This window comes from Theropithecus gelada, chromosome 16 (genome assembly GCF_003255815.1).
Source record: "Theropithecus gelada isolate Dixy chromosome 16, Tgel_1.0, whole genome shotgun sequence".
In the NCBI taxonomy this organism is placed as follows: domain Eukaryota; kingdom Metazoa; phylum Chordata; class Mammalia; order Primates; family Cercopithecidae; genus Theropithecus; species Theropithecus gelada.
In genome coordinates this window covers 63,561,504-63,586,590 of record NC_037684.1, presented here as the reverse complement: position 1 = coordinate 63,586,590, position 25,087 = coordinate 63,561,504, and the positions used below count along the sequence as shown (strand labels likewise).

At 50.7% G+C, this 25,087-nt stretch overlaps 2 protein-coding genes across 8 annotated transcripts; one reads left to right on the top strand and one right to left on the bottom strand.

Moving 5' to 3' along the window:
• Positions 1–28: 28 nt before the first annotated feature.
• On the top strand, positions 29–2,930 carry GPS2 (G protein pathway suppressor 2). Of its 2 annotated transcripts, XM_025362299.1 has the most exons (11): positions 29–267; positions 481–643; positions 1,004–1,113; positions 1,198–1,310; positions 1,442–1,521; positions 1,613–1,695; positions 1,877–2,030; positions 2,129–2,218; positions 2,308–2,387; positions 2,471–2,566; positions 2,751–2,930. In XM_025362299.1, the coding sequence occupies exons 2-11, from the start codon at positions 550–552 to the stop codon at positions 2,832–2,834; spliced, it is 984 nt and encodes a 327-aa protein (XP_025218084.1). In that variant the 5' UTR covers positions 29–267; positions 481–549; the 3' UTR covers positions 2,835–2,930. The 2 variants fall into 2 exon arrangements, with proteins under 2 accessions (XP_025218084.1, XP_025218083.1); XM_025362298.1 differs by having other exon boundaries at positions 211–267; positions 2,308–2,929.
• Positions 2,931–3,132: 202 nt separating this feature from the next.
• EIF5A (eukaryotic translation initiation factor 5A) lies at positions 3,133–10,768 on the bottom strand. 6 transcript variants are annotated; one of them, XM_025361779.1, is made up of 7 exons: positions 10,764–10,768; positions 8,166–8,216; positions 6,113–6,298; positions 4,776–4,880; positions 4,427–4,558; positions 3,951–4,024; positions 3,133–3,780 (listed from the first exon to the last, which is right to left on the bottom strand). In XM_025361779.1, exons 3-6 carry the CDS (start codon positions 6,275–6,277, stop codon positions 3,962–3,964), a joined length of 465 nt encoding a protein of 154 aa, XP_025217564.1. In that variant the 5' UTR covers positions 6,278–6,298; positions 8,166–8,216; positions 10,764–10,768; the 3' UTR covers positions 3,133–3,780; positions 3,951–3,961. The 6 variants fall into 6 exon arrangements, with proteins under 6 accessions (XP_025217564.1, XP_025217560.1, XP_025217561.1 ...); XM_025361775.1 differs by lacking the exons at positions 8,166–8,216; positions 10,764–10,768 and adding an exon at positions 8,802–8,913; XM_025361776.1 differs by lacking the exon at positions 10,764–10,768 and having other exon boundaries at positions 3,945–4,024; positions 8,166–8,539.
• Positions 10,769–25,087: the final 14,319 nt, after the last annotated feature.

Sequence of the window (25,087 nt, the reverse complement as noted above, 5' to 3'; positions counted from 1 at the left end):
GCCCGCGTCCCCTGGGGTGCCACCAGGTGGGCCCGCGAAATTAAAGAGAGCTGAGGATGCCAAGACCAGTTTACAGCCCTCGTCGCCCGCGTTCCCGGCTACGGGGTTTGGACGCCGCGGGCACCCGTCGCAGCGCGCTTCCGCTTTCTCTCACCCAACCCGTGAGGTCGGCCGCAGACGTGACTCCGGAAGGACTTGGCCGGGCCGCCGGATGTGACGCACGGGCCAGGGCGCGCCGGAGCTGCTGAGAAAGCGCAGAGAAGGCGGGTAGGGAGGGCTGGCGTCCGGGCTGGCTGGGCAGGGAGCGGCAGCACCGAGTCGGGGATCCCGGCACCGCCCGCGCGCGCGGTGGAGCGGGGGCTGCGGGCCCGGCCGGGTGGCGGGCTCCTGGGACACGTGACCGGGGCGGCGAGCGGGTCGGGCGGACGGGCTTCCGCCTGGGCCGGGCGCGGCCCCCTCTGAGCGCCCGCCTCCCCGCAGGCGCCGTCTGAGGTCTGGCAGTCAGAGACAGAGCCGGGCGCCCACGGCCCGAGCGCCCACGGCAGCACCATGCCCGCACTCCTGGAGCGCCCCAAGCTTTCCAACGCCATGGCCAGGGCGCTGCACCGGCACATTATGATGGAGCGGGAGCGCAAGCGGCAGGGTGAGCCGGGGCCATAGCGGGGGGACACACGGCCCAGAATGGCTCCTGTACCTCAGGGTTGGCCTCAACCCAGCGGCCAACCAGTGAGCCCGCTGCCGAGCGCAGAGGAGGGAAGGAATAGCCCCGTTGTGGTGGGATTTAAGCGTCCTGGTCCACGCTCCAGAACCCTTGAGACGGGAAGGACCTTGGAGAGCACCTGATAAAGCCTCTCCGTTCCCTATTGCAGCGATGGGGGAGCTTGTCCCCTCGAGGCAAAGAGCACACAGGCGTGTTGGGATGACTGGGTTTTGCTGGTCTTCAATCTAACGTTGGAACTGTTTTCACTACCCTGCCTCTTCTTCATTCTGCCTGATTCTCCAGAGGAAGAAGAGGTGGATAAGATGATGGAACAGAAAATGAAGGAAGAACAGGAGAGAAGGAAGAAAAAGGAGATGGAAGAGAGAATGTCACTAGAGGAGACCAAGGAACAAGTAAGCAGTCCCTTGAACTCTCCCAGCTTTGATCTCTTCCCTTGACTCTCCCTGCCTTCATCTTCTCTTCCCACTCCCTCCCAGATTCTGAAGTTGGAGGAGAAGCTTTTGGCCCTACAGGAAGAGAAGCATCAGCTTTTCCTGCAGCTCAAGAAAGTTTTACATGAGGAAGAAAAACGGAGGCGAAAGGAACAGAGGTGGGATCAGAGTGCTAAAAACTGAAATGGGGGCCAAGTGGAACTGGGATCAAGTAATAAAAGAACTAGTGTTTAATGGCGAAAGAGAAGGCATCTGTCCTTGGCTTTGACCTGCCTTCCTCTCTCTCCAGTGACCTGACCACCCTGACATCAGCTGCATACCAGCAGAGCCTGACTGTCCACACAGGAACTCATCTCCTCAGCATGCAGGGTGAGGACTAAAGAGACCACCTGATGGAACCGGCCTTCTTACAGGTTGCAGCCTCCCATTTCAGCATCATGAAGCCCTTCTCCCTTTCTAGGGAGCCCTGGAGGACACAATCGCCCAGGCACCCTCATGGCAGCTGACAGAGCCAAACAAATGTTTGGACCCCAAGTGCTTACGGTGAGAGTAGGATTGGATGCCCAGCCCCTATTGCTTCCATCCATGCATCCTTGCCACCAGTATTCAAGTCACAAACATATTAAGCACTTAAGTTTAGGGGGAAATGGGGCATACAGATACACACAAGTCACTGGGTTTCAGCTTTCAGGTTTATAGGCGAATTCTCATTCTCCCTCCTTAGACCCGGCACTATGTGGGCTCAGCAGCTGCTTTTGCGGGGACACCAGAGCATGGACAATTCCAAGGCAGTCCTGGTGGTGCCTATGGGACTGCTCAGCCCCCACCTCACTATGGGCCCACACAGCCAGCTTATAGTCCTAGTCAGCAGCTCAGAGGTGAGTAATAGGAGGGATGGGGCTTGGCCTTCCTCAACGTCAAAGGAGGAATGCCATTGAGTAAAAGGTTTTAATGGCTCTGTCTTTTCCTTTCTCAGCTCCTTCAGCATTCCCTGCAGTGCAGTACCTATCTCAGCCACAGCCACAGCCCTATGCCGTGCACGGCCACTTTCAGCCCACTCAGACAGGTGATAACATCCCATGCAGGAGCTCTAGCTCTCTGGGTCCTCCCCTCCCTGTTTCATTCTCATCTCACATGCTCCTCTTCCCCACGTAGGTTTCCTCCAGCCTGGTGGTGCCCTGTCCTTGCAAAAGCAGATGGAACATGCTAACCAGCAGACTGGCTTCTCCGACTCAGTGAGTATGGCACCTTGGGAGGTCAGGGTTAGGGATATGTTAAAGGGAGCTTCAGTATGCCTCAGGCCCTCTCTTCTCTGCAGTCCTCTCTGCGCCCCATGCACCCCCAGGCTCTGCATCCAGCCCCTGGACTCCTTGCTTCCCCACAGCTCCCTGTGCAGATGCAACCAGCAGGAAAGGTAAGAATGATAATAAAATTTACCTGTCAGAATCCCTACACTAGGGATCCAGAAAAGCAGGATTAGGTAGGACCGGTGGTCCACATCACCTGGTTTTTCTTCCTCTCTGGGGGTGGTTACCAGTAGGGCATTAGGTGGGAGAGTACACCCAGTGACAAAGCCCTCTTTTCATCACCACCGCCAGTCGGGCTTTGCAGCTACCAGCCAACCTGGCCCTCGGCTCCCCTTCATCCAACACAGCCAGAACCCGCGATTCTACCACAAGTGACCATCAGATTGTATCTTCAACATCATGCCCCCTGCCCCACTGTGGGTGAGGGTACCCCCCGTGTGTCCCAGGCCAATAAAATCTACCTGCCACTGACCCTGGCTGCTGCTGTTTGTGTTGCCTCCCACCCAACTGTCTGGAATAGGTCAAGGCTGCTTGGGGGGTGGGGGGATGACTGGCAGGTCCACAGCAAGTCAGTGATAGACAGCGGGTTCCAATGAACTCAGTGGCAGAGTTCAGTCTTTTTGTAGCTTCCAAATATACCCATTTAATTCAAATAAGCAGCTGAGTTGGGGGCTTCATATTAAACTTGTAGTTTTATTCAGGTTTGATTTTAACAAATGTGTCGGGGAGAGAGCCCGCAGGGAAGGGTAAAGCCCACGGGGGCAGGGCCCTCCCAGATGCCTGAGGAGGGGGCAGGTCCCCTCCCCTCTCCTCCTCTTCCCTCCCCATCTAAAGGGGTTTGGGGAGAGACACAGGCAGGGGAGGGGGCTGGTCCCCAGTCTGTTGGGGTGGTGCTCAGGGTAAAGGGCTATGGGCAACAGGGGACCAGACCAGGGCTGAGTGGGGAGGGCACAAGGACCATTTGCCAGAATCCACCACTTTCTGATTCCAGATTGAATTAAAAAAAAAAAAAAAAAAAAAAAAAAAAAAAAAAGACTAAACCACAAGCAGCACCCACCCCCTTCTCCCCCACCAGGGCTGTAGTGTGAGGGGAGAAGAGGAGGGCAGCTTCACCAAGGCCACGGCTTCGCTTGCTCCTGGCCAAGGGAGCTAGGTGAAGGGGAGGGGCTCCCCGACAGATTGAGGGGGTGGGGAAAACCAAAATAAAACGTCAAATAAATTGTGTAGGAGGAGTCCAGCCTACGACCAGGCCAGAGCCGGGCCAGGCTGGGGGAGGGGGCCTCTGCAGGTTCAGAGGATCACTGCTGCCACCACCGCCACCCTAGGTAGGAGAGAGAAATTAGTAAGATAGGATAATACCTTCAACAGGAAGGATAGGGAAGACAGGGCCAGGCTAGGGGCACAAAGTAAGCCTGGAACAATTAAGACTAGAGCAGATCTGCTGAGGACAACAAAATGTGAAGGGGACAGTGAGGGATTTGTCACACTCACCTGGGAGCCAGTTATTTTGCCATGGCCTTGATTGCAACAGCTGCCTCCTCTGTCATGGCAGACAGCACCGTGATCTGGAGGAGCAAGAGAGAGAGCCAGGAGATGTCTGAGCTCAGGAAGAAACGTACAGAACAAAGCTGAGCACAAAAGCAGGGAGGGGGCCGGGCGTGGTGGCTCACGCCTGTAATCCCAGCACTTTGGGAGGCCAAGGTGGACGGATCACGAGGTCAGAAAATCAAGACTATCCTGGCTAACGTGGTGAAACCCTGTCTCTACTAAAAATACAAAAAATTAGCCGCATGTGGTGGCGGGCTCCTGTAGTCCCAGCTACTCAGAAGGCTGAGGCAGGAGAACGGCGAGAACCCGGGAGGCAGAGCTTGCAGTGAGTCGAGATTGCGCCACTGCACTCCAGCCTGGGCAACAGAACAAGACTCCATCTCCAAAAAAAAAAGGAAAGAAAAAGGGAGGCACCATACCAGGATCTCTTCTCCACAGTCGTACTTCTGCTCAATCTCCTTGCCAAGGTCTCCCTCAGGGAGACGAAGGTCCTCTCGTACCTCCCCACTGTCCTGGAGCAGTGATAGGTACCCATCCTGGATGCCAATCAGCTGGGGGCAGATAGGGAAGGAAGCTGAAGGTAGTAGGCCCAGGAGGCCCAGTAAAGGCTCTGATAGACAAACTGGAGTGATAGCAAACTAATACCAAATACCCTCTCCTGCCATTTCCTTCCTCTCCCAGCACAAGCTCTCCTGGTCAGTCCCTATCCCCCAACTTCTCCCTCCACCATGAACGGCTAACCCATCCTCATCCAAACCATCTACATACCTGGAAGTCATTCCTTTTGATGTTGGGGACATCCATGTTATGAGTTGACGGGCAGATATCTTCATATTTTTTCCCAGTGAAGATGTCAATGCCAACCAGGTGGACCTGTATGTGAGCGTCACAAAGAGAAACCCAACCGAACTCTTTAGACGGAGGAAACAAAGGCGCCAAGTGACCTTGCCTGATGAGGGAAGTCAGACTACATTGTTGGGGCAAAGACTGGAGTATTGGAATTGAACCAGTCAACTCAAGAAACAGTAAAGCCTCTTAAAGAAAACAAAACAACAGAGGCTAAAAAACCACCGTTGAAATTGGGGTTGACAGCACAAGAGAAAACTGCATGGCAGGCTTAGAGAAGACGGTTACCTTGATAAAAGATAAGATGCTAGGAGTCTAGGGTAGTGGGAGGAGTCTGGGTAAAAGTTTGGAAGAGTTTTCTGGACACCAGGAGAAGGAGCTGAGAAATTGGGAAATAAGGAAGGTAGAAGGGGAAAGATAAGAAAATAAGAAATGTGAAAGAGCTGAAGAGAAAAAAGGACTTGCAGGGAGATCAAAAATAACTATGTAGCTAGAAAATAAGGAAGCCAGAAGAGCACAGAGAAGGATCCAGACACTAGGGAATAACCCAAGATCAGTGTCAAGTCAAAAGATGGAAAAACTGATTAAGGAAAAACACCACAAGAAACTCAACAAGAACGAACCAAGTTGAACTTCTAGAGACAGGAAAAATCTGAGATGATGAGGGAAGTGCTAGCAAGAATGTTAAAACCCATGACAGCATGGAGGCTCAAGGAACCCAAGGAGAGTGGGATGGGACAGGTAGGGGCAGTTTGATTCTGCATCAGAGTTCCAAAGGGAAAGCTAGAACTGGGGAACGAAGCAGCAAGGTGATCTGAAAGCTCAGAATTAACGCAGGAGTCCCTCCAGGGGAAGGCCACATTCTGGTAGAATTGGAGAAACCCTGGGCAACGTGATGGAAACAACCAGCTACAATGGCTCAAGAGAAGAAAAAGTGAAAACCAATAATAAGGAAGGAGCAACTGAATAGCTAGAGCATAAAGGCCTACCAATTGAAGTTAAGAGACTGGCACAAAGCTGGAGAAACGGAGGGACTACCAGATAATGATGGGGGGACAGAAGGGTAACCACAGAAGAGGCTGAAGACTGGGGAGCAGGTGTAGTTGTCTGAATGGGTATGAAGGCTGAGTGCTAAACAAAAAGAATCAGACAGTAAAAGCAGAGTTAAAGGAAAGTCAGCACTGTTGGCAGCTTGCTGCTGGGAGCGCCAAGGATACTGGAGGCACGGGGAAGGCAAGATGTGGAGGTGAAATTCTAACCTTGGCGTGGCCGTGCTTGCCAGTCTTCGAAGTAGACATCTCGACGATCTTACATGGCCGGCCTTTGAGCACCACAAAGCCATTCTTACGTAATGCTGAGCACTGCATTGGGAAGGTGGCTGAGGCCCCTGCATCTCCTGTCTCGAAGTCCAAATCATCTGCCATTTTAAGAGGCTTCGATTCCAACTAGAGCCAAGAAGAGAACTGAAGTGAATAAGCATGGAGGTTAACAGGACCTCCAATCTATCCCATTTCTCTCTAGAAACATTTTCCCAACTCTTTATTCCATTACCCACCTAAAATAAAGTCAAAGTTCCTGAACTTAAAATACTGACTGGGCTCAAATATACTCAAGAACTGGTGTGTGTATGGGAGGGTGGAATAGCTGGTTTCTCCCGCATAAATCAAAGTTAGAGTGGTGGCTTGGGAAAGGAAGGCTCTAGGGAGCTGGAATGTCAAATCTCAGAGATGAGAAAAGGCCTACTTCCTGGGAGGGGGGAGGACTCAGGTGTTACTTGCCACTGAAACCAACCACCCCTCTTCCCCACACACAGCCAGGGCTATAATTAGGTGAGCAGCTATGATCCAGCAAAAGGGCAGGGCTAATGTGGGGGGGAGGGTGGAGACCGGAGGACAAGGCCCCACCCATCTGTTACACCGCCCCCCCTCCATCCACACACAAACCAGTCACTGCTACAGGAAACCACAAGGCCTCTTTGGGGGATTCCCGCCTCGCCAACATGCACTTGCAACAAGCCAAGGGGGAGAAAGCAAAGTTGTTTCCGAAATGATCCCCCTGCCAAACACCTCGATCTTGGTTCCCAAAGAGAACCCAGGAACCCAGCCTCTCCTGGAAGGCCCTCCCACTTTTCCCAGGATGCATCTGTCCTGTCGGCTTTTCAGGCCGGGCCAGTACAGTCAGTAGAAAGTGGGAGAGGTGGGGGGTGGTGAATGACAATAAAATGAAAGCAAAAGGTTGGTAGTAGTGAGTAGTAGAAAATCATACTAGGCTAGTAGAGTTAAGGACTTCGAAACCGTGGAACTCCCAAACCAGTTACAACGGGAAGACAGTGACAAGGTGAAGAATGCCTATCACGGTGGGAAACTCATCTGCCGGAGACTTGAAGGCGCTGTCCGCCCGGGCCGACAGAAGAGTTGGGCTCCTGTCCAAATGCCCTGTTTCCCCATTTCTCCGGCCTCCCAGCTCGAAGGAGTGCCACTTACACCTGGCTGGCCGCCACACTTCACAGGAGGGTTTTGCAGGAAAGCTCCAGGGGCCCTTGAGGTTGGGAAGCGCTAACATATGCCAGCAGCATGCCCTCCGGGGTGATCAGGACCCGAGCCTCCGGCTTCTCCCACTTCTCAAAATCCCAGGCCCCCTAGGACACCCCGCGAGGGCTAGCTCTCCCCGCGCTAGGGGTTGCCGGCTCCTGCAGACCATGTGGCCGTTCTGGGCTTCCGGTGGCCGGGACCTGGGGGGGAGGGGTCCCCGCGCTGCCATGCGGCCCCGGTCCACGCTCGGCCATGCGGCCTGCGACCCCGAGGGCAGCCTCCCGTGGGGGGCACTTCCGGTGCCGCGGCCGCCCCCTCCTCAGAGACTGCGCCAGGCCGGAGCCACGCCGCCTCCCCTCCCCCCGGCCGTCCGCCAACCCCCCCCATCATGCCCTCTCACCGAATAGCCCCCTCCCCCACCTCACGTGGCCGCGCTGCGCCGGGTCCTCAACGGCCCAGGTACCCTTGCCCCGGTGGGCCGATCTGGCCCCTGGCCCTCGCCCCGGCGTGGCCGCCTGGCGGCCTCTCCCGCGTGGCTGCCTCGCGGCTCGCCGTCCCCCGCCCTGCGTCGCTCCAACGTCACCGGGCCAGCCCCAACCGTCACCCCGCGCGCCAACCGGGGCGCGCGCCCGCGCCTCTCCGCACCTCGCGCCGCTCTCCGGCTGAACCCGTGCGGCGGCGGCCGCCGCTCCCCTCTGCCCCCTCCCCGACCCCCGCGCCGTTCCATCTTCTCCCGGGCCCAAACCAAGGTACCGCGCACGCGCGCCCTGCCCGCTCTCACCTCGCGCGAACGCACTGACTCGACCCCGTCCGCTCGCCGCGAGCCCAACCGCTGCCTCCGAGCCCGCTGCCGCCGCCGCCGCCGCCTCTACCGCCGCCGCCGCTGCTGCACACGGGTCTTAGTACGCAGGCGCCGACTCCCCGCTGACCAACCAAGCAGCCCTATGACAGCCGCGCAAGCGTGCTATCTCTCTCCTCCGCCCTCCACCCCCGCACTGCGCAAGCGCACACACCCTCCCCATCTCCACCCTCCCTCCCACCTACCCGGCCAATGACGCGCATACGTGACCCCGCCCCTCACAAACCCTGAGCGTCTTCAACTAATCTGCAACGCGCAGGCGCCCCCGGTTTTTTAATCTCTTCAACCTCCTCTTCCCTCCCCTTGATAGACCGCTTGTCCTACCGGACAGTCCTTGCGCCTGCGCAATACGGAGCCCTGCACTCCACACCCTCTAAAGGAAACGCCTGGGTCTCAGAACGCATGCGTGTTCGGAATCCTAAACGCCCCTTCCACCTCAGACGTCGTGTGTACGCCGGGCGTTGAAAAGACCACGCCGCTGGATCACTTGTCTCGTCTAGAACGCATGCGTCTCAGGATACGCCCCACTTCGGCTTTAACTGAACTTAAACGACTCACACGTTTCAGAAAACTTGCTCTGGGGGGTGGGCCCCTTGTCTTGGAATCAGTCCCCCCAGTTCCACACATGCGCGGAAGATGTCTTTCCGCCCCACTCTTCCTAGCGCGGTAGTGTGGTCGGGTTCCCACCCATCTCGGCTTCACTTCTCTAAATCGAACGCCTATGCTCTGCCATAGAGTTCACCCGGGAAGATAGAGCGGTGCTGCGGCGGACACCATCTTGTTTAAACCCGCAGTCCGTATTGGTCTCTATGGCATCGGTAGAGGCCATTCCGCTTTGAGGTCCTCAGTAAAGAGACTTAGATGGTATTACTGTGTTTTCCCCAACTGTGCTCTGCGGTTCCCAAAAGAATTGTCTACGAGATCCTTCAGAAAAAATTGTCTATAAAAAAAGAGTGGTGGGCAGGGCGCGGTGGTTGACACCTGTAATCCCAGCACTTTGGGAGGCCGAGGCGGGCGGATCACCTGAGGTCGAGAGTTCGAAACCAGCCTGACCAACGTGGAGAAACCCTATCTCTACTAAAAATACAAAATTAGCCAGGCGTGGCGGCGCATACCTATAATCCCAGCTACTCGGGAGGCTGGGGCAGGAGAATCGCTTGAACTCGGGAGGTGGAGGTTGCCGTGAGCCGAGATTGCGCCATTGCACTCCAACCTGGGCAACAAGAGCGAAACTCAGTCTCAAAAACATAAATAAATAATACATAAGTAAAATAGTGGTAGGCCGGGCGCGGTGGCTCAGGCCTGTAATCTCAGGACTTTGGGAGGCCCAGGCGGGCGGATCACAAGTTCAGGAGTTCAAGACCAGCCTGGCCAACGTAGTGAAACCCCCGTCTCTACTGAAAATACAAAAAAATTAGCCAGGCGTGGTGGCGGGCGCCTGTAATCCCAGCTACTCGGGAGGCAGAGGCAGGAGAATCGCTTGAACCCAGGAGGTGGAGGTTGTAGTGAGCTGAGATCACCCCACTGCACTCCAGCCTGGGCGACACAGCGAGAGTGGTATGTTAAATTACATTGACATTGTCTTAATCATAGGAGACCGTGAGGCTGGAGACGATCTATTTTCCCAACTTTATTTTCTTTGCCCTCCCCCACTCCGCCCCCCATTTCGCTTTTCCCAAAACTTAGCAGTCTTCTTCCAATTCCTGGGTTTCTTGTACTACTTTCTTTTTTTTTTTTTTTTTTTGAGACGGAGTCTTGCTGTGTCGCCCAGGCTGGAGTGCAGTGGCGCCATCTCGGCTCACTGCAAGCTCCGCCTCCCGCTCCCGGGTTCACGCCATTCTCCTGCCTCAGCCTCCGAGTAGCTGGGACTACAGTCTTGCACTACTTTTATGGCTGCCTTGTTGGATAACAAGACTGAAACAAGTGGTCGGGCGCGGTGACTCACACCTGTAATCCCAGCACTTTGGGAGGCCAAGGCGGGCAGACCACTTGAGGTCAGGAGTTCCAGATCAGCCTGACCAACATGGTGAAACCCCATCCCCACTAAAAATACAAACATTAGCCGGGCATGGTGGCGGGCGCCTGTAATCCCAGCTACTCAGGAGGCTGAGGCAGGAGAATCGCTTGAACCCAGAAGACGGAGATTGCAGTGAGCCGAGATCTCGCCAATGCACTCCAGCCTGGGCGACAGAGCAATACTCCATCTCAAAAAAAAAAAAAAACAAGGACGGAAACAAGCGACCAAAGATCTTGGGATCTCATCCTTCTTTTGTGTCTTTTTTTTTTTTTTTTTTTGAGACGGAGTCTCGCTGTGTCGCCCAGGCTGGAGTGCAGTGGCGCGATCTCGGCTCACTGCAAGCTCCGCCTCCCGGGTTCACGCCATTCTCCCGCCTCAGCCTCCGAGTAGCTGGGACTACAGGCGCCCGCCACCTCGCCCGGCTAGTTTTTTGTATTTTTAGTAGAGACGGGGTTTCACCATGTTAGCCAGGATGGTCTCGATCTCCTGACCTCGTGATCCACCCGCCTCGGCCTCCCAAAGTGCTGGGATTACAGGCTTGAGCCACCGCGCCCGGCCCTTCTTTTGTGTCTTTAAGGAATTACTTCAGATAGCTCTGCCTTAATTATTTTCCCATAAAATAAGAATAATTATGCCTGAACTTCCCAATTTTTCAGGACGTTGCAAAAATTCTGCAGCGTGGGCTGGGCATAGTGGCTCATACCTGTAGTCTTAGCTTTTTTCGAGGCGGGGATGGGAGGCTCCCGTGAGGCTAGCAGTCACAGACGACACTGGGCAACATAACAAGGGTCCATCTCTACAAATAAAAAATTAAAAAAACAAAAACAAGAAAAGCTCAGCTCAGTGGCTGGTACCTGTAGACCTAGCTACTCTTCTTTCTTGAGAGGCTGAGGTAGAGGGATAGCTTGAGTCTAGGAGTTCGAGGCTTCGGTGAGCTATAATCCCTACCACTGCACTTGAGCCTGGGCAGCAGCCTTGTTTCTAAAAAAAAAAAAAAAAAAAGTCTTGTGACATGATACATGTGAACTGCAAACACTAGATTGAATTATTACATTTGTGTAGCCTGTTACACTAACCCCTAGCTACTTGCCCTCAATTTTCTGAAATTCATGCCCTTTCCTTTGTAAAAAAAAAAGAAAAGAAAAAAATAAAACTTTGTAAGTACATTGTTCAAAAGTCCAACACCGGCCGGGCGCTGTGGCTCACGCCTGTAATCCCAGCACTTTGGGAGGCCGAGGCGGGCGGATCACAAGGTCAGGAGATCGAGACCACAGTGAAACCCCGTCTCTACTAAAAATACAAAAAAAAATTAGCCGGGCGCGGTGGTGGGCGCCTGTAGTCCCAGCTACTCAGGAGGCTGAGGCAGGAGAATGGCGTGAACCCGGGAGGCGGAGCTTGCAGTGAGCCGAGATTGCGCCACTGCACTCCAGCCTGGGCGACAGCGGGAGACTCCGTCTCAAAAAAAAAAAAAAAAAAAAAAAAGTCCAACACCTGCTTTTCTCAAAGTATTTATTGTTCCCATGACCACTCCAATGTTCCACTCCAACGTATATATACTCCCAATGAATTAAAAACAGGTACTCAGAGCAAATCTGGGCATGTGAGCATTCATAGCACTAGTTATTCACAGTAGCAAAAAAGGTGGAGAGAACCCAAATGTCTTCAATAGATGAATGGTTTTTTAAATGTGGTAGATCTATACAGTGGAATATTATTTAGCCTTAAAAAGAGATGAAGTACATACTATATATAACTGGATGAATATTGGAAAACATTATGCTAAGTGAAAAAAGCCAAGATGCAAAAGGTCGCATATTCTATGATTCCACTGTTAGAAAATATCTAGATTAGCTGGGCGCGGTGGCTCACGCTTGTAATCCCAGCACTTTGGGAGGCTGAGACAGGTGGATCACCTGAGGTCAGGAGTTCGACACCAGCCTGACCAAAATGGAGAAACCTCGTTTCTACTACAAATACAAAATTAACCTGGTGTGGTGGCGCATGCCTGTAATCCCAGCTAATCGCGAGGCTGAGGCAGGAGAATTGCTTGAAGCAGAGGTTGCGATGAGCTGAGATCATGCCATTGCACTCCAGCCTGGGCAACAAGAGCAAAACTCCATCACAGGCCGGGCGCGGTGGCTCAAGCCTGTAATCCCAGCACTTTGGGAGGCCGAGACAGGCGGATCACGAGGTCAGGAGATCAAGACCATCCTGGCTAACATGGTGAAACCCTGTCTCTACTAAACATTACAAAAAACTAGCCGGGCGAGGTGGCGGGTGACACTGTCCAGCCTGGGTGACAGAGCAAGACTCCGTCTCACAAAAAAACAACAACAACAACAAAAACAAACAAACAAAAAAAAACTCCATCACAAAAAAAAATTAAAAAATTAAAAATTAGCCAGGCGTGGTCATATGTATATGTAGTCCCAGCTACTGGGGAGGCTGAAGCGGGAGGATTGCCCGAGCTTAGGAGTTCAAGGCTGTAGTGAGCTGTGATCACACCACTGCACTCCAGCCTGGGTAACAGAGTAAAACCCTGTCTCAGAAAAAAAAAAAAAAAAAGAGAGAGAAATGTTGTACATAAATGTTCAAAGCAGCATTATTACTTTTTTTTTTGAGATAGATTCTTGCCCTATCACTCCAGCTAGAGTGCAGTGGCACGATCTCTGCACACTGCAACCTCCGCCTCCCGGGTTCAAGCAATTCTCCTGCCTCAGCCTCCTAAGTAGCTGGGATTACAGGCACCTGCCACCATGCCCAGCTAATTTTTTATACTTTTAGTAGAGACAAAGTTTCACCATGTTGGCCACACTTGTCTTGAACTCCTGACCTCGTGATTCGCCCGCCTCAGCCTCCCAAACTGCTGGATTTACAGGTGTGAGCCACGGTGCCTGGTCACTTTTATTTATTTATTTTTTGAGACGGAGTCTCACTCTGGAGTGCAATGGTGAGATCTTGGCTCACTGCAACCTCCGCCTCCTGGGTTCAAGCGATTCTCCCACCTCAGCCTCCTGAGTAGCTGGGATTACAGGCACGTGCCACCATGCCCAGCTAATTTTTTGTATTTTTAGTAGAGTCGAGGTTTCACCATGTTGACCAGGCTGGTCTCAAACTCTTGATCTCAGGTGATCCATCTGCCTCCGCCTCCCAAATTGTTGGGATTACAGGCATGAGCCACCACACCCAGCCACTTTTTTTTTTTTTTTTTGAGACAGGGTCTCACTCTGTCATTCAGACTGGAGTGCAGTGTCACCATCATGACTCACTGCAGCCTCTGCCTCCCAGAGTCTGGTGATCCGCCCACCTCAGCCTCCTGAGTAGCTGGAACTACAGGTGCACACCACTGCCTCCGGCTAATTTTTGTAATTTTTGTGGAGATGAGGTTTCATCATGTTGCTCAGGCTGGTCTTGAACTCCTGGGCTCCAGTGATCAAACTGCTGGGATTATAGGCATAAGCCACGGTGCCTGGCCAACAGGCTTTTTTTTTTTTTTTTTTTTTTTTAGACAAGAGTTTTCACTCTAGTGGCACAATCTCAGCTCACTGCAACCTCTGCTTCCTGGGTTCAAGCGATTCTCCTGCCTCAGCCTCCCAAGTGGCTGGGACTACAGGTGTGTGCCACTACACCTGGCTAATCTTTTTTTTTTTTTTTTTGTATTTTTAGTAGAGATGGGGTTTCATCATGTTGGCCAGGCTGGTCTCAAACTCCTGACCTCAGGTGATCTGCCTGCCTCCGCCTCCCAAAGTGTTGGAATTACAGGCGTTAGCCGCTGCGCTCAGCCTGACAGTCTTAACCAGTTCATTTCTCTGAGACATTGACTAAGTGTCTTGACCAAGCTAAGGGTAAGGCAGAAGCTCCATGATATCAAAAAGGGGTTGGGTATTCACAGCCCCCAGGAGCGTCCATTCGATCTAGAAGCATAGATAATCTGGACAGAAGACTGAGGCATATACAGAGAAAAACAAGGGCAAAATATCATGTAGAATTGTGGCATGACAAGATAACCCCTGGGAAGGCCACCAGTGATGTTGTGTCTATGGAATCACCACAGTCCGCGGTAGAGTCTTCAGCTTTGAAAGGTCCACATTTCTTTTTCTTTTCTTTTCTTTTTTTTTTTTTTTTTTGAGATGGAGTCTCGCTCTGTCGCCCAGGCTGGGGTGCAGTGGCCGGATCTTGGCTCACTGCAAGCTCCGCCTCCCGGGTTTACGCCATTCTCCTGCCTCAGCCTCCCGAGTAGCTGGGACTACAGGCGCCCGCCACCTCGCCCGGCTAGTTGTTTTTTTTGTATTTTTTAGTAGAGATGGGGTTTCATCTTGTTAGCCAGGATGGTCTCGATCTCCTGACCTCGTGATCCGCCTGTCTCGGCCTCCCAAAGTGCTGGGATTACAGGCTTAAGCCACCGCGCCCGGCCAAGGTCCACATTTCTTTGGCCAACTCAAGTGACTTCCTCAGGGAATCCTTTCTTGACCTAGCATACTAAGTCAGCTTCCTGTGTTACATGCTGTCACAGCAAATATAGCATTTATTGTTGATATTCATATATTTATATAATTATTTTATTAATGTCTAGTTTTCCTCATTAGAATAAATCTGTATAAGGGATGGGAACCTGTTTGTTTTGTTCACTACCATGTACTCAGCTCCTAGAATTGTGCCTGGCAAATACTTGGTATGTTATAAATATCAATTTAATGTTGAATAAAGATACACCTGACTTAAGCTAACCAGATTCATAATAGACTGACAAAGATATGGCAGTATCAGATTATTTACAAATGAATTGAAATTACCTAAGACAATGGAATATCCATATTGGTTGGTCCATCTGTTCATTCTCTCTCTATTAAAAAAAAAAAAAAAAAAAAATGAGACCAGGTGCGGTGACTCACGCCTGTAATCCCAGCACTTTGGGAGGCTGAGGTGGGCAGATCACCTGAGATCAGGAGTTTGAGACCAGTCTGACCAATGTGGAGAAACACCGTCTCTACTTAAAAAAAAAAAAAAAAAAGAAAAGAAAATGAGCCGGATATGGTAGCGCTTGCCTGTAATCCCAGCTACTCGGGAGGCTGAGGCAGGAGAATCACTTGAACCCGGGAGGTGGAGGTTGCTGTGAGCCGAGATTGTGACATTGCCTCTAGCCTGGGCAACAAGAGTGAAAATTCATCTCGGGGGGCGGAGGAGGGGGAGTGAAAAGACAAAGCTCAAAGAGCCTGGAAATCAAGGCAAGGTAATTAGCTGCACCTCCTTCAGGACTAGTACCATACAACTCTAAGAGCTTAGTACATTTGTCTTTAGTGTAAAAAAGGCCTGTCTTCTCTTCAAGAAGAATCCTGGAATATTAATAACCATGGATCAGGGCTTCTCTGAAAACTGTTGGAGAGCCTCTCTTTGACCTTCTTTTTTTTCTTTTTTTTTTTTTTGTTTGAGATGGAGTCTCGCTACTGGTGCGTGCCACCACCATGCCCGGCTAATTTGTGTATTTTTAGTAGAGACGGGGTTTCATCATCTTGGTTAGGCTGGTCTTAAACTCCTGACCTCATGATGCACCCGTCTCGGCCTCCCAAAGTGCGGGGATTATAGGTGTGAGACACTGCCCCCAACCTGACCTTCTGTCTAATTTACATATTAAGCATTTCTCTTCTGTTCACATAGAAGTTTCCTTCTTGAGCCGGGTGCGGTGGCTCACGCCTGTAATCCCAGCACTTTGGGAGGCCGAGGCAGGCGGATCAGAGGTCAGGAGATCGAGACCATCCTGGCTAACATGGTGAAACCCCCTCTCTACTAAAAATACAAAAAATAAGCCAGGTGTGGTGGCACGCACCAGTAGTTCCAGCTACTCGGGAGGCTGAGGCAGGAGAATCACTTGAACCCAGGAGGCAGAGGTTGCAGCGAGCTGAGATCGGACCACTGCACTCCAGCCTGGGCGACAGAGTGAGACTCTGTCTCAAGGAAAAAAAAAAAAAAAAGTTTCCTCCTTGAGAAATGATTCGGCCAGGCACGGTGGCTCACGCCTATAATCCCAGCACTTTGGGACACCGAGGCAGGTGGATCACGAGGTCAGGAGTTCGAGACCAGCCTGGCCAATATGGTGAAACACTGTCTCTACTTAAAAAAAAAAAAAAAATACACAAGCGGGCATGGTGGCTCAAGCTTGTAATCCTAGCACTTTGGGAGGCCGAGGCGGGCAAATCACTTGAGGTCAGGAGTTCGAGACCAGCCTGGCCAACATGGTGAAACCCCCATCTCTACTAAAAATACAACAATTAGCTGGGTGTGGTGGTGCTCACCTGTAGCCCCAGCTACTCGGGAGGCTGAAGCAGGAGAATGGCTTGAACCCAGGAGGTGGAGGTTGCAGTGAGCTGAGATTGAGCCACTGCACTCCAGCCTGGGTGACACAGCGAGACTCCATCTCCTAAAAAAATTAAAAAAATAAAAATCCAAAAAAATTAGCCAGGTGTGGTGGCACATGCCTATAATCTCAGCTACTCAGGAGGCTCAAAAAAAAAAAAAAAAAAAAAAAGAGAGAGAGAGAAATGATTTGGCCGGGCGCGGTGGCTAACCCCTATAATCCTAGCACTTTGGGAGGTTGAGGTGGGCAGATCACCTGAGGTCAGGAGTTTGAGACCAGCCTGGTCAACGTGGCAAAACCCCGTCTCTACTAAAAGTACAAAAATTAGCCAGGCACGGTGGCACATGCCTGTAATCCCAGCTACTCAGGAAGCTGAGGCAGGAGAATTGCTTGAACCGAGGAGGTGGAGGTTGCAGTAAGCTGAGATTGTGCACTCCAGACTGGGTAACAAGAGAGAAACTCTGTCTCACAAAAAAAAAAAAAAAAAGAAAGAAAAGAAAGAAAGAAAGAAATGGCCTGGTGCTGTGGCTCACTCCTGTAATCCCAGCACTTTGGGAGGCTGAGGCAGGCGGATCACCTGAGGTCAGGAGTTTGAAACCAGCCTGGGCCGGGCGCGGTGGCTCAAGCCTGTTATCCCAGCACTTTGGGAGGCCGAGATGGGCGGATCACGAGGTCAGGAGATCGAGACCATCCTGGCTAACACAGTGAAACCCCATCTCTACTAAAAAAAATACAAAAAAACTAGCCGGGCGACGTGGCGGGCGCCTGTAGTCCCAGCTACTCGGGAGGCTGAGGCAAGAGAATGGCGTAAACCCGGGAGGCGGAGCTTGCAGTGAGCGGAGATCCGGCCATTGCACTCCAGCCTGGGCGACAGAGCCAGACTCCGTCTCAAAAAAAAAAAAAAAAAAAAAAAAAGAGACCAGCCTGGCCAACATGGAGAAACCCCGTCTCTACTAGAAATACAAAATTAGCTGGGCGTGGTGGTGCATGCCTGTAATCCCAACTACTTGGGAGGCTGAGGCAGGAGAATCAACCTGGTAGGTGGAAGTTGCGGTGAGCCAAGATTGCACTCCAACCTGGGCAACAAGAGCAAAACTCCATCAAAAAAAAGAAAGAAAGAAAGAGAAAGAGAGAAGGAAAAAAGAAAATATTCAAATACAATTGTTTGGGTTCTAGCTTGTCTTAATGACATACACATTTATTTCCTACTTCCTTGTGGTTACACCCACTCACCATGATTAGAATTCAGATATTCTTGAAAACTGCCAGGCGTAGTTGCGCATGCCTATAATCTCAGCTACTCTGGAGGCTGAGGCAGGAGGATTGCTTCAGGCCATAAATTCAAGACCAGCCTGGCAACAGGACTTTTGTTCTGTTACCCAGGCTGGAGTGCAGTGGTGCAATCTCGGCTCACTTGCAACCTCCGCCTCCCAGGTTCAAATGATTCTCCTGCCTCAGCCTCCTGAGTAGCTGGGATTTACAGGTGCACGCCACCAAGCCCAGCTAATTTTTGTATTTTTAGTAGTGACAGGGTTTCACCATGTTGGTTAGGCTGGTCTCAAACTCCTGACCTCAGATGATCCACCTGCCTCGGCCTCCCAAAATCCTGGGATTACAGGCGTGAGTCAGTGCTCCCAGCCTGCCACAGGGATCTTGTATGTCTAATTCACTACTGTACCTTAGCACATTTTAGCACCTGGCACACAATAGGTGCTCAATAAATGTTTGTTGAAGAAATAAAGGAATATGCATATTTTATTGTAAACTATGTGAAATATTTTTAGAAGGTGACCCACAGAGTTGCTAACCAGTGCTGAGATATGATGGTTACTGGTGCACTTGTTTCCCAGTCCAGATGGTCAGAGGAAAGCACTCAAGAAATCTCAGGGAAATTAATTCAAATAGGAAACTATCTCTGAAACTTTTAGAACAGAAGATTTAGTATCCTGAGTACTGAGATTTACAGAGATGGTTGAAGGCAGGCATGATGGCTCATGCCTATAATCCTAACATTTTGGGAGGCCAAGGGTGAGGGCATCAGTTGAGCCCGAGAGCTAGACACCAGCCTGGGCAACATGGCGAAATCTGTCTCTACCAAAACTACAAAAATGAACCGGGGGTTGTGATGTGAACCTGTAGTCCCAGCTACTGCGGAGGCTGAGGCGAGAGGATCGTGTGAGCCTGGGAAGGTCAGGGCTGCAGTGAGCCGTGATTGTGCCACTGCACTCCAGCCTGGGCGACAGAATGAGACCCTGTCTCAAAAAAATAAAAGTAAAAAATAGAGTTGGTTGAACAGCAGTGCTGTCTGCTAGGCCTTTCTCTGAGGGTGGACGTGTTCTCTATCCGTGCTAATACAGTATCCATGAACCTCATATGGCTATTGAGCTTGCGAAATGTGGCTGGTGAGACTTAGGAACTGAATTTTAAGTCTTATTTTAGTTAAACTGAAATAGCCACTTGTAGCAATGTCAGGAAGACTGGTCAGGAGGCCGTGCTTGAGACCTGGGTGGGCAGGGTGGCAGTGGATTAGATCTTGGGCCTTTAGAATTAAGCTAAAGGGCTTGAGCTTTCCCTATGAGTTTTCAAGGAGAAGTCACTGGAGAGTTTTAAGCAGGATAGAACATTTCATTCATTCCTCCATTGGCTTGATTTTTTTTCTTTTATAACACCCCCAACCCCATTTACTTCCCTGCTCCTCCACAAGCAATTACAATGTTGCATACGTTTTGTTTTTGATATACTCTGAGAGACATGGTTTGTTGTTTGTGGGAATGATTCTTTTTATGTGTGTCATGTCATTGTGTGTGTGTGTGTGCGTGTGTGTGTATATTTCTTTTTCTTTTTTTTTTTTTTTTACTTTTTATTGAGACAGGGTCTTGCTGTGTCACCCAGGCTGGAGTGCAGTGGCAGGATCATAGCTCACTGTAGCCTTTACCTCCCAGGCCCAAGCAATCTTCCCACCTCAGCCCCTCCCAAGTAGCTGGGACTACAGGTGTGTGCCACCATGCCTGGCTAATTTTTTAAATTATTTGTTCAGATGGAGTTTCCCTATGTGGCCCAGGCTGGTCTCAAACTCCTGGCTGCAAACAATCATCCCACCTCAGCCTCTCAAAGTGCTGGGATTATAGGCGTGAGCCACTGCCCCCCACCTGTTGTATATGTCTCATCTTATTTCTCGCCCTTTTTCTCTAAGCAATGTGTTTTTAAGATGCATCCTGGCAGCCGGGCGCACTGGCTCACACCTGTAATCCCAGCACTTTGGGAGGCCAAGGTGGGCGGATCACAAGGTCAGGAGTTCAAGACCAGCTTGGCCAGCACGGTGAAACCCCATCTGTACTAAAAACACACACAAAAAATTGGCCAGGTGTGGTGGTGGGTGCCTGTAATCCCAGCTACTCAGGAGGCTGAGGCAGGAGAATCACTTGAACCCGGGAGGTGGAGGTTGCAGTGAGCCGAGATCACGTCATTGCACTCCAGCCTGGGCGACAAGAGCAAGACTCTGTCTTAAGAAAAAAAAAAAAAAATCCATCCATGTTGTCATGTGTACACCTAACCTGGTACTTCTGATTGCTGCATGACACTCCACAGTATATACCCACATTTCACCCTCACACTCTCAGAGACGGATGCCCAGGTCGCCTCTAACTTCCCAGCTTCATTCTCATGGAGGTCTTTTTTTTTGAGACAGAGTCTCGCTCCATTGCCCAGGTTGGAGTGCAGTGGGATGATCTTGGCTCCCCGCCACCTCCACCTTCCGAGTTCAAGCGATTCTCCTCCCTCAGCCTCCCTAGTAGCCAGGATTACAGGCGCCTGCCACCACGTCCTGCTAATTTTTTTGTATTTTTAGTAGAGACGGGGTTTCACCATGTTGGCCATGCTGGTCTTGAACTCCTGACCTCAGGTGATCCGCCCACCTCGGCCTCCCAAAGTACAGGGATTACAGGCATGAGCCACTGCACCCAGCCTCATGTATGTCTTCTGTAAAAGAATCTCTTCAGGTCACGTGCCCCAGAGGATGAATTGCCTGATCATAGGGAATGTAAATATTTAACGTGAGGAAGTATTGCTAGAAAAAGAAATGCATTTTAGACAAACCTTTCTGCCTTCATTCATTCAGCCATATATTCACTGGTCACTTACTAGGTGCCAGGTACTGTTTCAGGAGCTGATAATATAGCAGTGAACAAGACAGATAAGATTCCAAGCTTACAAATTATAAACAAGAAAATACAAACAAGAAAATATCAAGTAATAGCTGGGCACAGTGGCATGTGCCTGTAATCCCAGTTGCTTGGGAGGTTGAGATAGGAGGATCACTTGAGCCCAGCCTGGGCAACATAGCAAGATCGTGTCTCTGCAAATAAAAAATTAAAAAATTAGGCTGGCCACGGTGGTTCACACCTGTAATCCCAGCACTTTGGGAAGGTGAGGCGGATGGATCATGAGGTCAGGAGATTGAGACCATCCTGGCTAACACAGTGAAACCCCGTCTCTACTAAAAACACAAAAAATTAGCCGGGTGTGGTGGTGGACACCTGTAGTCCCAGCTACTCGGGAGGCTGAGGCAAGAGAATCGCTTGAACCCAGGAGGCAGAAGTTGCAGTAGCCAAGATGTGCCACTGTACTCCAGCCTGGGCAACAAGAGCAAAACTCTGTCTCAATGAACCCGGGAGGTGGAGCTTGCAGTGAGCCGAGATAGCGCCACTGCACTCCAGCCTGGGTGACAGAGCGAAACGCTGTCTCAAAAAAAATAAAATAAAATAAAATAAAATAAAATAAAATAAAATAAAATTAAAAAGTTAGCCGGGTGCAGTGGCTCACGCCTGTAATCCCAGCACTTTGGGAAGCCGAGACAGGTGGATTGCTTGAGGTCAGGAGTTTGAGACCAGCCTGGCCAACATGGTGAAACCCTGTCTCTACTAAAAATACAAAAATTAGCCAGGCGTGGTGGCATGCACCTGCAATCCTAGCTACTCAGGAGGCTAAGGCATGAGAATTGCTTGAACCTGGGAGGCGGAGGTTGCAGTGAGCCAAGATCATGCCACTTCACTCCAATCTGAACAACAGAGCAAGACTCCATTTCAAACAAAAAATTAAAAATTAGTCAGGCGTGGTGGCATGCACTTGTAGTCGGATCACTTGAGGTCAGGAGGCTGAGGTGGGAGGATCACTTGAGTACAGGAGGTCAAGACTGGAGTGACCTGTGGTCATGCCACTGCACCCCAGCTGGGATGACAGAGCAAGACCATGTCTGGGAAAAAAAAAAAAAAGTTCACTGCTATATGATTTGTTGTGGTTGAGAATTGGAGGTGCCATGGGTGCTCTTCAGTGGAAATGTGAGCAGGTAAAATGTGGCACAACTCATACTGCAGAGCATGGTGCAGCAATAGCTTTGATTGTCATAGAGCACGGGTGGATTTTAACAACACAGTACTAATTGCAAATAAGATCAGAACAAAATCTATAGCAAGATGTTATTTAGAGAAACTGAAAATGCACACAAAAAGATACAGCAGATAAGACAAGGAGGTAAAGGCTAGAGAAAATGTAAAGGCTTTGACAGAGTGCTAGCTGAGCCTGCAAAGAGAGAATGACAGTGGAAAGAGCAGCTAAAGAATAAACGTGTGGCCAGGCGCAGTGGCTCACGCCTGTAATCCCAGCTACTTGCGAGGCTGAGGCAAGAGAATTGCTTGAACCCAGGAGGCAGAGGTTGCAGTGAGCCAAGATGTGCCACTGTACTGCAGCCTGGGCAACAAGAGCAAAACTCTGTCTCAATCAGTCAATGGGAGAGGATAAGATGGACACTGTGGGTATGAAACACTGTAGCTGTTGGGAAATAAGAGAGCAGTTATTAGGAGAGAGAAGAGGTAAACTCTGATTGGGCTGCAACAAAAAAGTTGGAGTGAAAAGTTTCTGGGAGTAGATGGCACCAGGGGATAGAGGTGACATCATCTTTTCTTTTCTTTTTTTTTGAGCCAGGGTCTCACTCTGTTGCCCAGACTACAGTGCAGTGGTGTGAACAGGGCCCACCACAGCTTGGACTTCCCATGCTCAAGTGATCCTCCTAACTCAGCCTCCTGAGTAGCTAGAGTGCACCACCATGTCCAGCTAATTTTTTTTTTAAGTTTTTGTAGAGACAGGGTCTTGCTATGTTGCCCAGGCTAATCTCAAACTCCTGGGCTCACGCATTCCTCCCACCTGGGCCTCCAAAAGTCTTGGGATTACAGGCATGAGCCACCAGGCTCAGCTGACACCATTTTTTCAATTGTTCAAATATTATCTCAATTTGATCACACAAATCTTCACCTTTATTGTGCTAAACCTGGGCCTCCAGGAAGACTGTTCTACGCAAAACGACTGTGGATAAGTGGTGATGACCTAAACTCAGTGAGGTGGGAGAACGCAGGGAGGAAAAAGAGGAGCTTAGACTTGGACTCATCAAGTTTCCAGAAGCCTTAGGAGCTGTTGGCTAGAGACTACCTGACGTGGGGGTCTGGTAGCAGGTGGGAGGGACTCAGGAGTAGAGACACAAGTTTGAGAGCCATCAGAAAGTGGTCACTGAAGCCAGGGAAATGGATAGAACAACCTAAAGAAGGGCTGTCCGGGCGCAGTGGCTCACGTCTGTAATCCCGGCACTTTGGGAGGCCGAGGTAAGTGATCACTTGAGGTCAGGAGTTCGAGACCACCCTGGCCATCATAGTGAAACTCTATCTCTACTAAAAATACAAAAACTAGTTGGACGTGCCTGAAATCCCAGCTACTCTACTCAGGAGGCTGAGGCAGGAAATTCACTTGAACCCGGGAGGCAGAGGTTGCAGTGGGCTGAGATCATGCTACTGCACTCCAGCCTGGGTGACAGAATGAGACTCCATCTCAAAAAAAAAAAAAAAAAAAAAAAGAAGAAGAAGAAGGAGATGACAGGAAAACACAGCCTAGGAAACACTGGGGTTGGAGAAGGAGAAAACAAGCATAACAGGAGAGGTGTGAGGTGACAGGGAAGGTTGGGTTGTGGAAGCTGTGGCAGGAATACTTCATTTGACGGTGTCCAAAGGGAACCAAAGCCATCCACTGCATGTCTCAACTGAGAAGGGACAGCGGGGCATTGCTGAAGCTGTCGCAGTGCAGTGATGGGGCAGAAACCAGGTTTGGGTTGGTGGGGTGTGGAAGAAAGTTGAAGTAAACACAGCAAAGACTGGTTTCAGGAAATTTGGTGTTCAAATAATGGAGATGTACAGGGCAATAGTTGAGAAAGCAGGAGTTTGTTTTGTTTTGTTTTTTGAGACGCAATTTCGCTCTCATTACCCAGGCTAGTGCAATGGCACGATCTCGGCTCACTGCAACCTCTGCCTCCTGGGTTCAAGCAATTCTCCTGCCTCAGCCTCTGGAGTAGCTGGGATTACAGGCATGTGCCACCATGCCCAGCTACATTTGTGTATTTTTATTAGAGACAGGGTTTCACCATGTTGGTCAGGCTGGTTTTGAACTCCTGACCTCAAGTGATCCTCCCACCTTGGCCTCCCAAAATGCTGGGATTACAGGTGTGAGCCATCATGCCCAGCCTGTTTTACATTTTGTTTTACTTTTTGAGATAGGGTCTCACTCTGTCACTCAGCTAAACTGCAGGGACACAGTCACCACTCACTGCAGCCCTGACCTCCTAGGCTCAAGCAATCCTCCCACCTCAGCCTCCCAGGTAGCTGGGGCTACAGGTGCGCGTCACGAACTTCGGTTAATTTTTGTATTTTTCGTAGAGACGGGGTCTCATTATGTTGCCCAGGTTGGTCTTGAACTCGTGAGCTCAAGCAATTCTCCTGCCTTGGCCTCCCAAAGTGCTGGGATTAAAAACATGAGCCACTGCACCCAGCCTGTTTTTGTTTTTAAGTAATGAATAAAACAGGTAGAGGACACTTCAGGTGAGCAGCAACTAATGGAAAGGAAGTGACAGAAAAAGAAGGAAGCCGTTTCACTAGAATGCCTGGAGTCCTTGTTATCTATAGTACTTAAAAATATTTAAATAACCAGAAAATTATGGCCAGGCTTGGTGGCTCTCACCTGTAATCCAAGCACTTTGGAAGACCAAGGTGGGCAATGGCTTGAGCCCAGGAGTTCACCCAGGGTGAAACCCCCTCTCTATAAAAAGTCCAAAAAAATTATCTGGGCGTGGTGGCACATGCCTGTAGTTCCAGCTCAGGAGTGGGCCAGTTAACTACAGGGGAGAGGTTGAGATGGGAGGATCACTTGAGCCTTCAAGGTGGAGGCTGTAATGAACTGAGATGGTGCCACTGCACTCCAGCCTGGGTGACAGAGTGAGACCCTGTCTCAAAAAAGAAAAAGGCCAGGTGCAGTGGCTCACGCCTGTAATCCCAGCACTTTGGGAGGCCGAGGCAGGCAGATCACACGTCAGGAGATCGAGACCGTCCTGTCTAGCACGGTGAAACCCTGTCTCTACTAAAAATACAAAAAATTAGCTGGGCG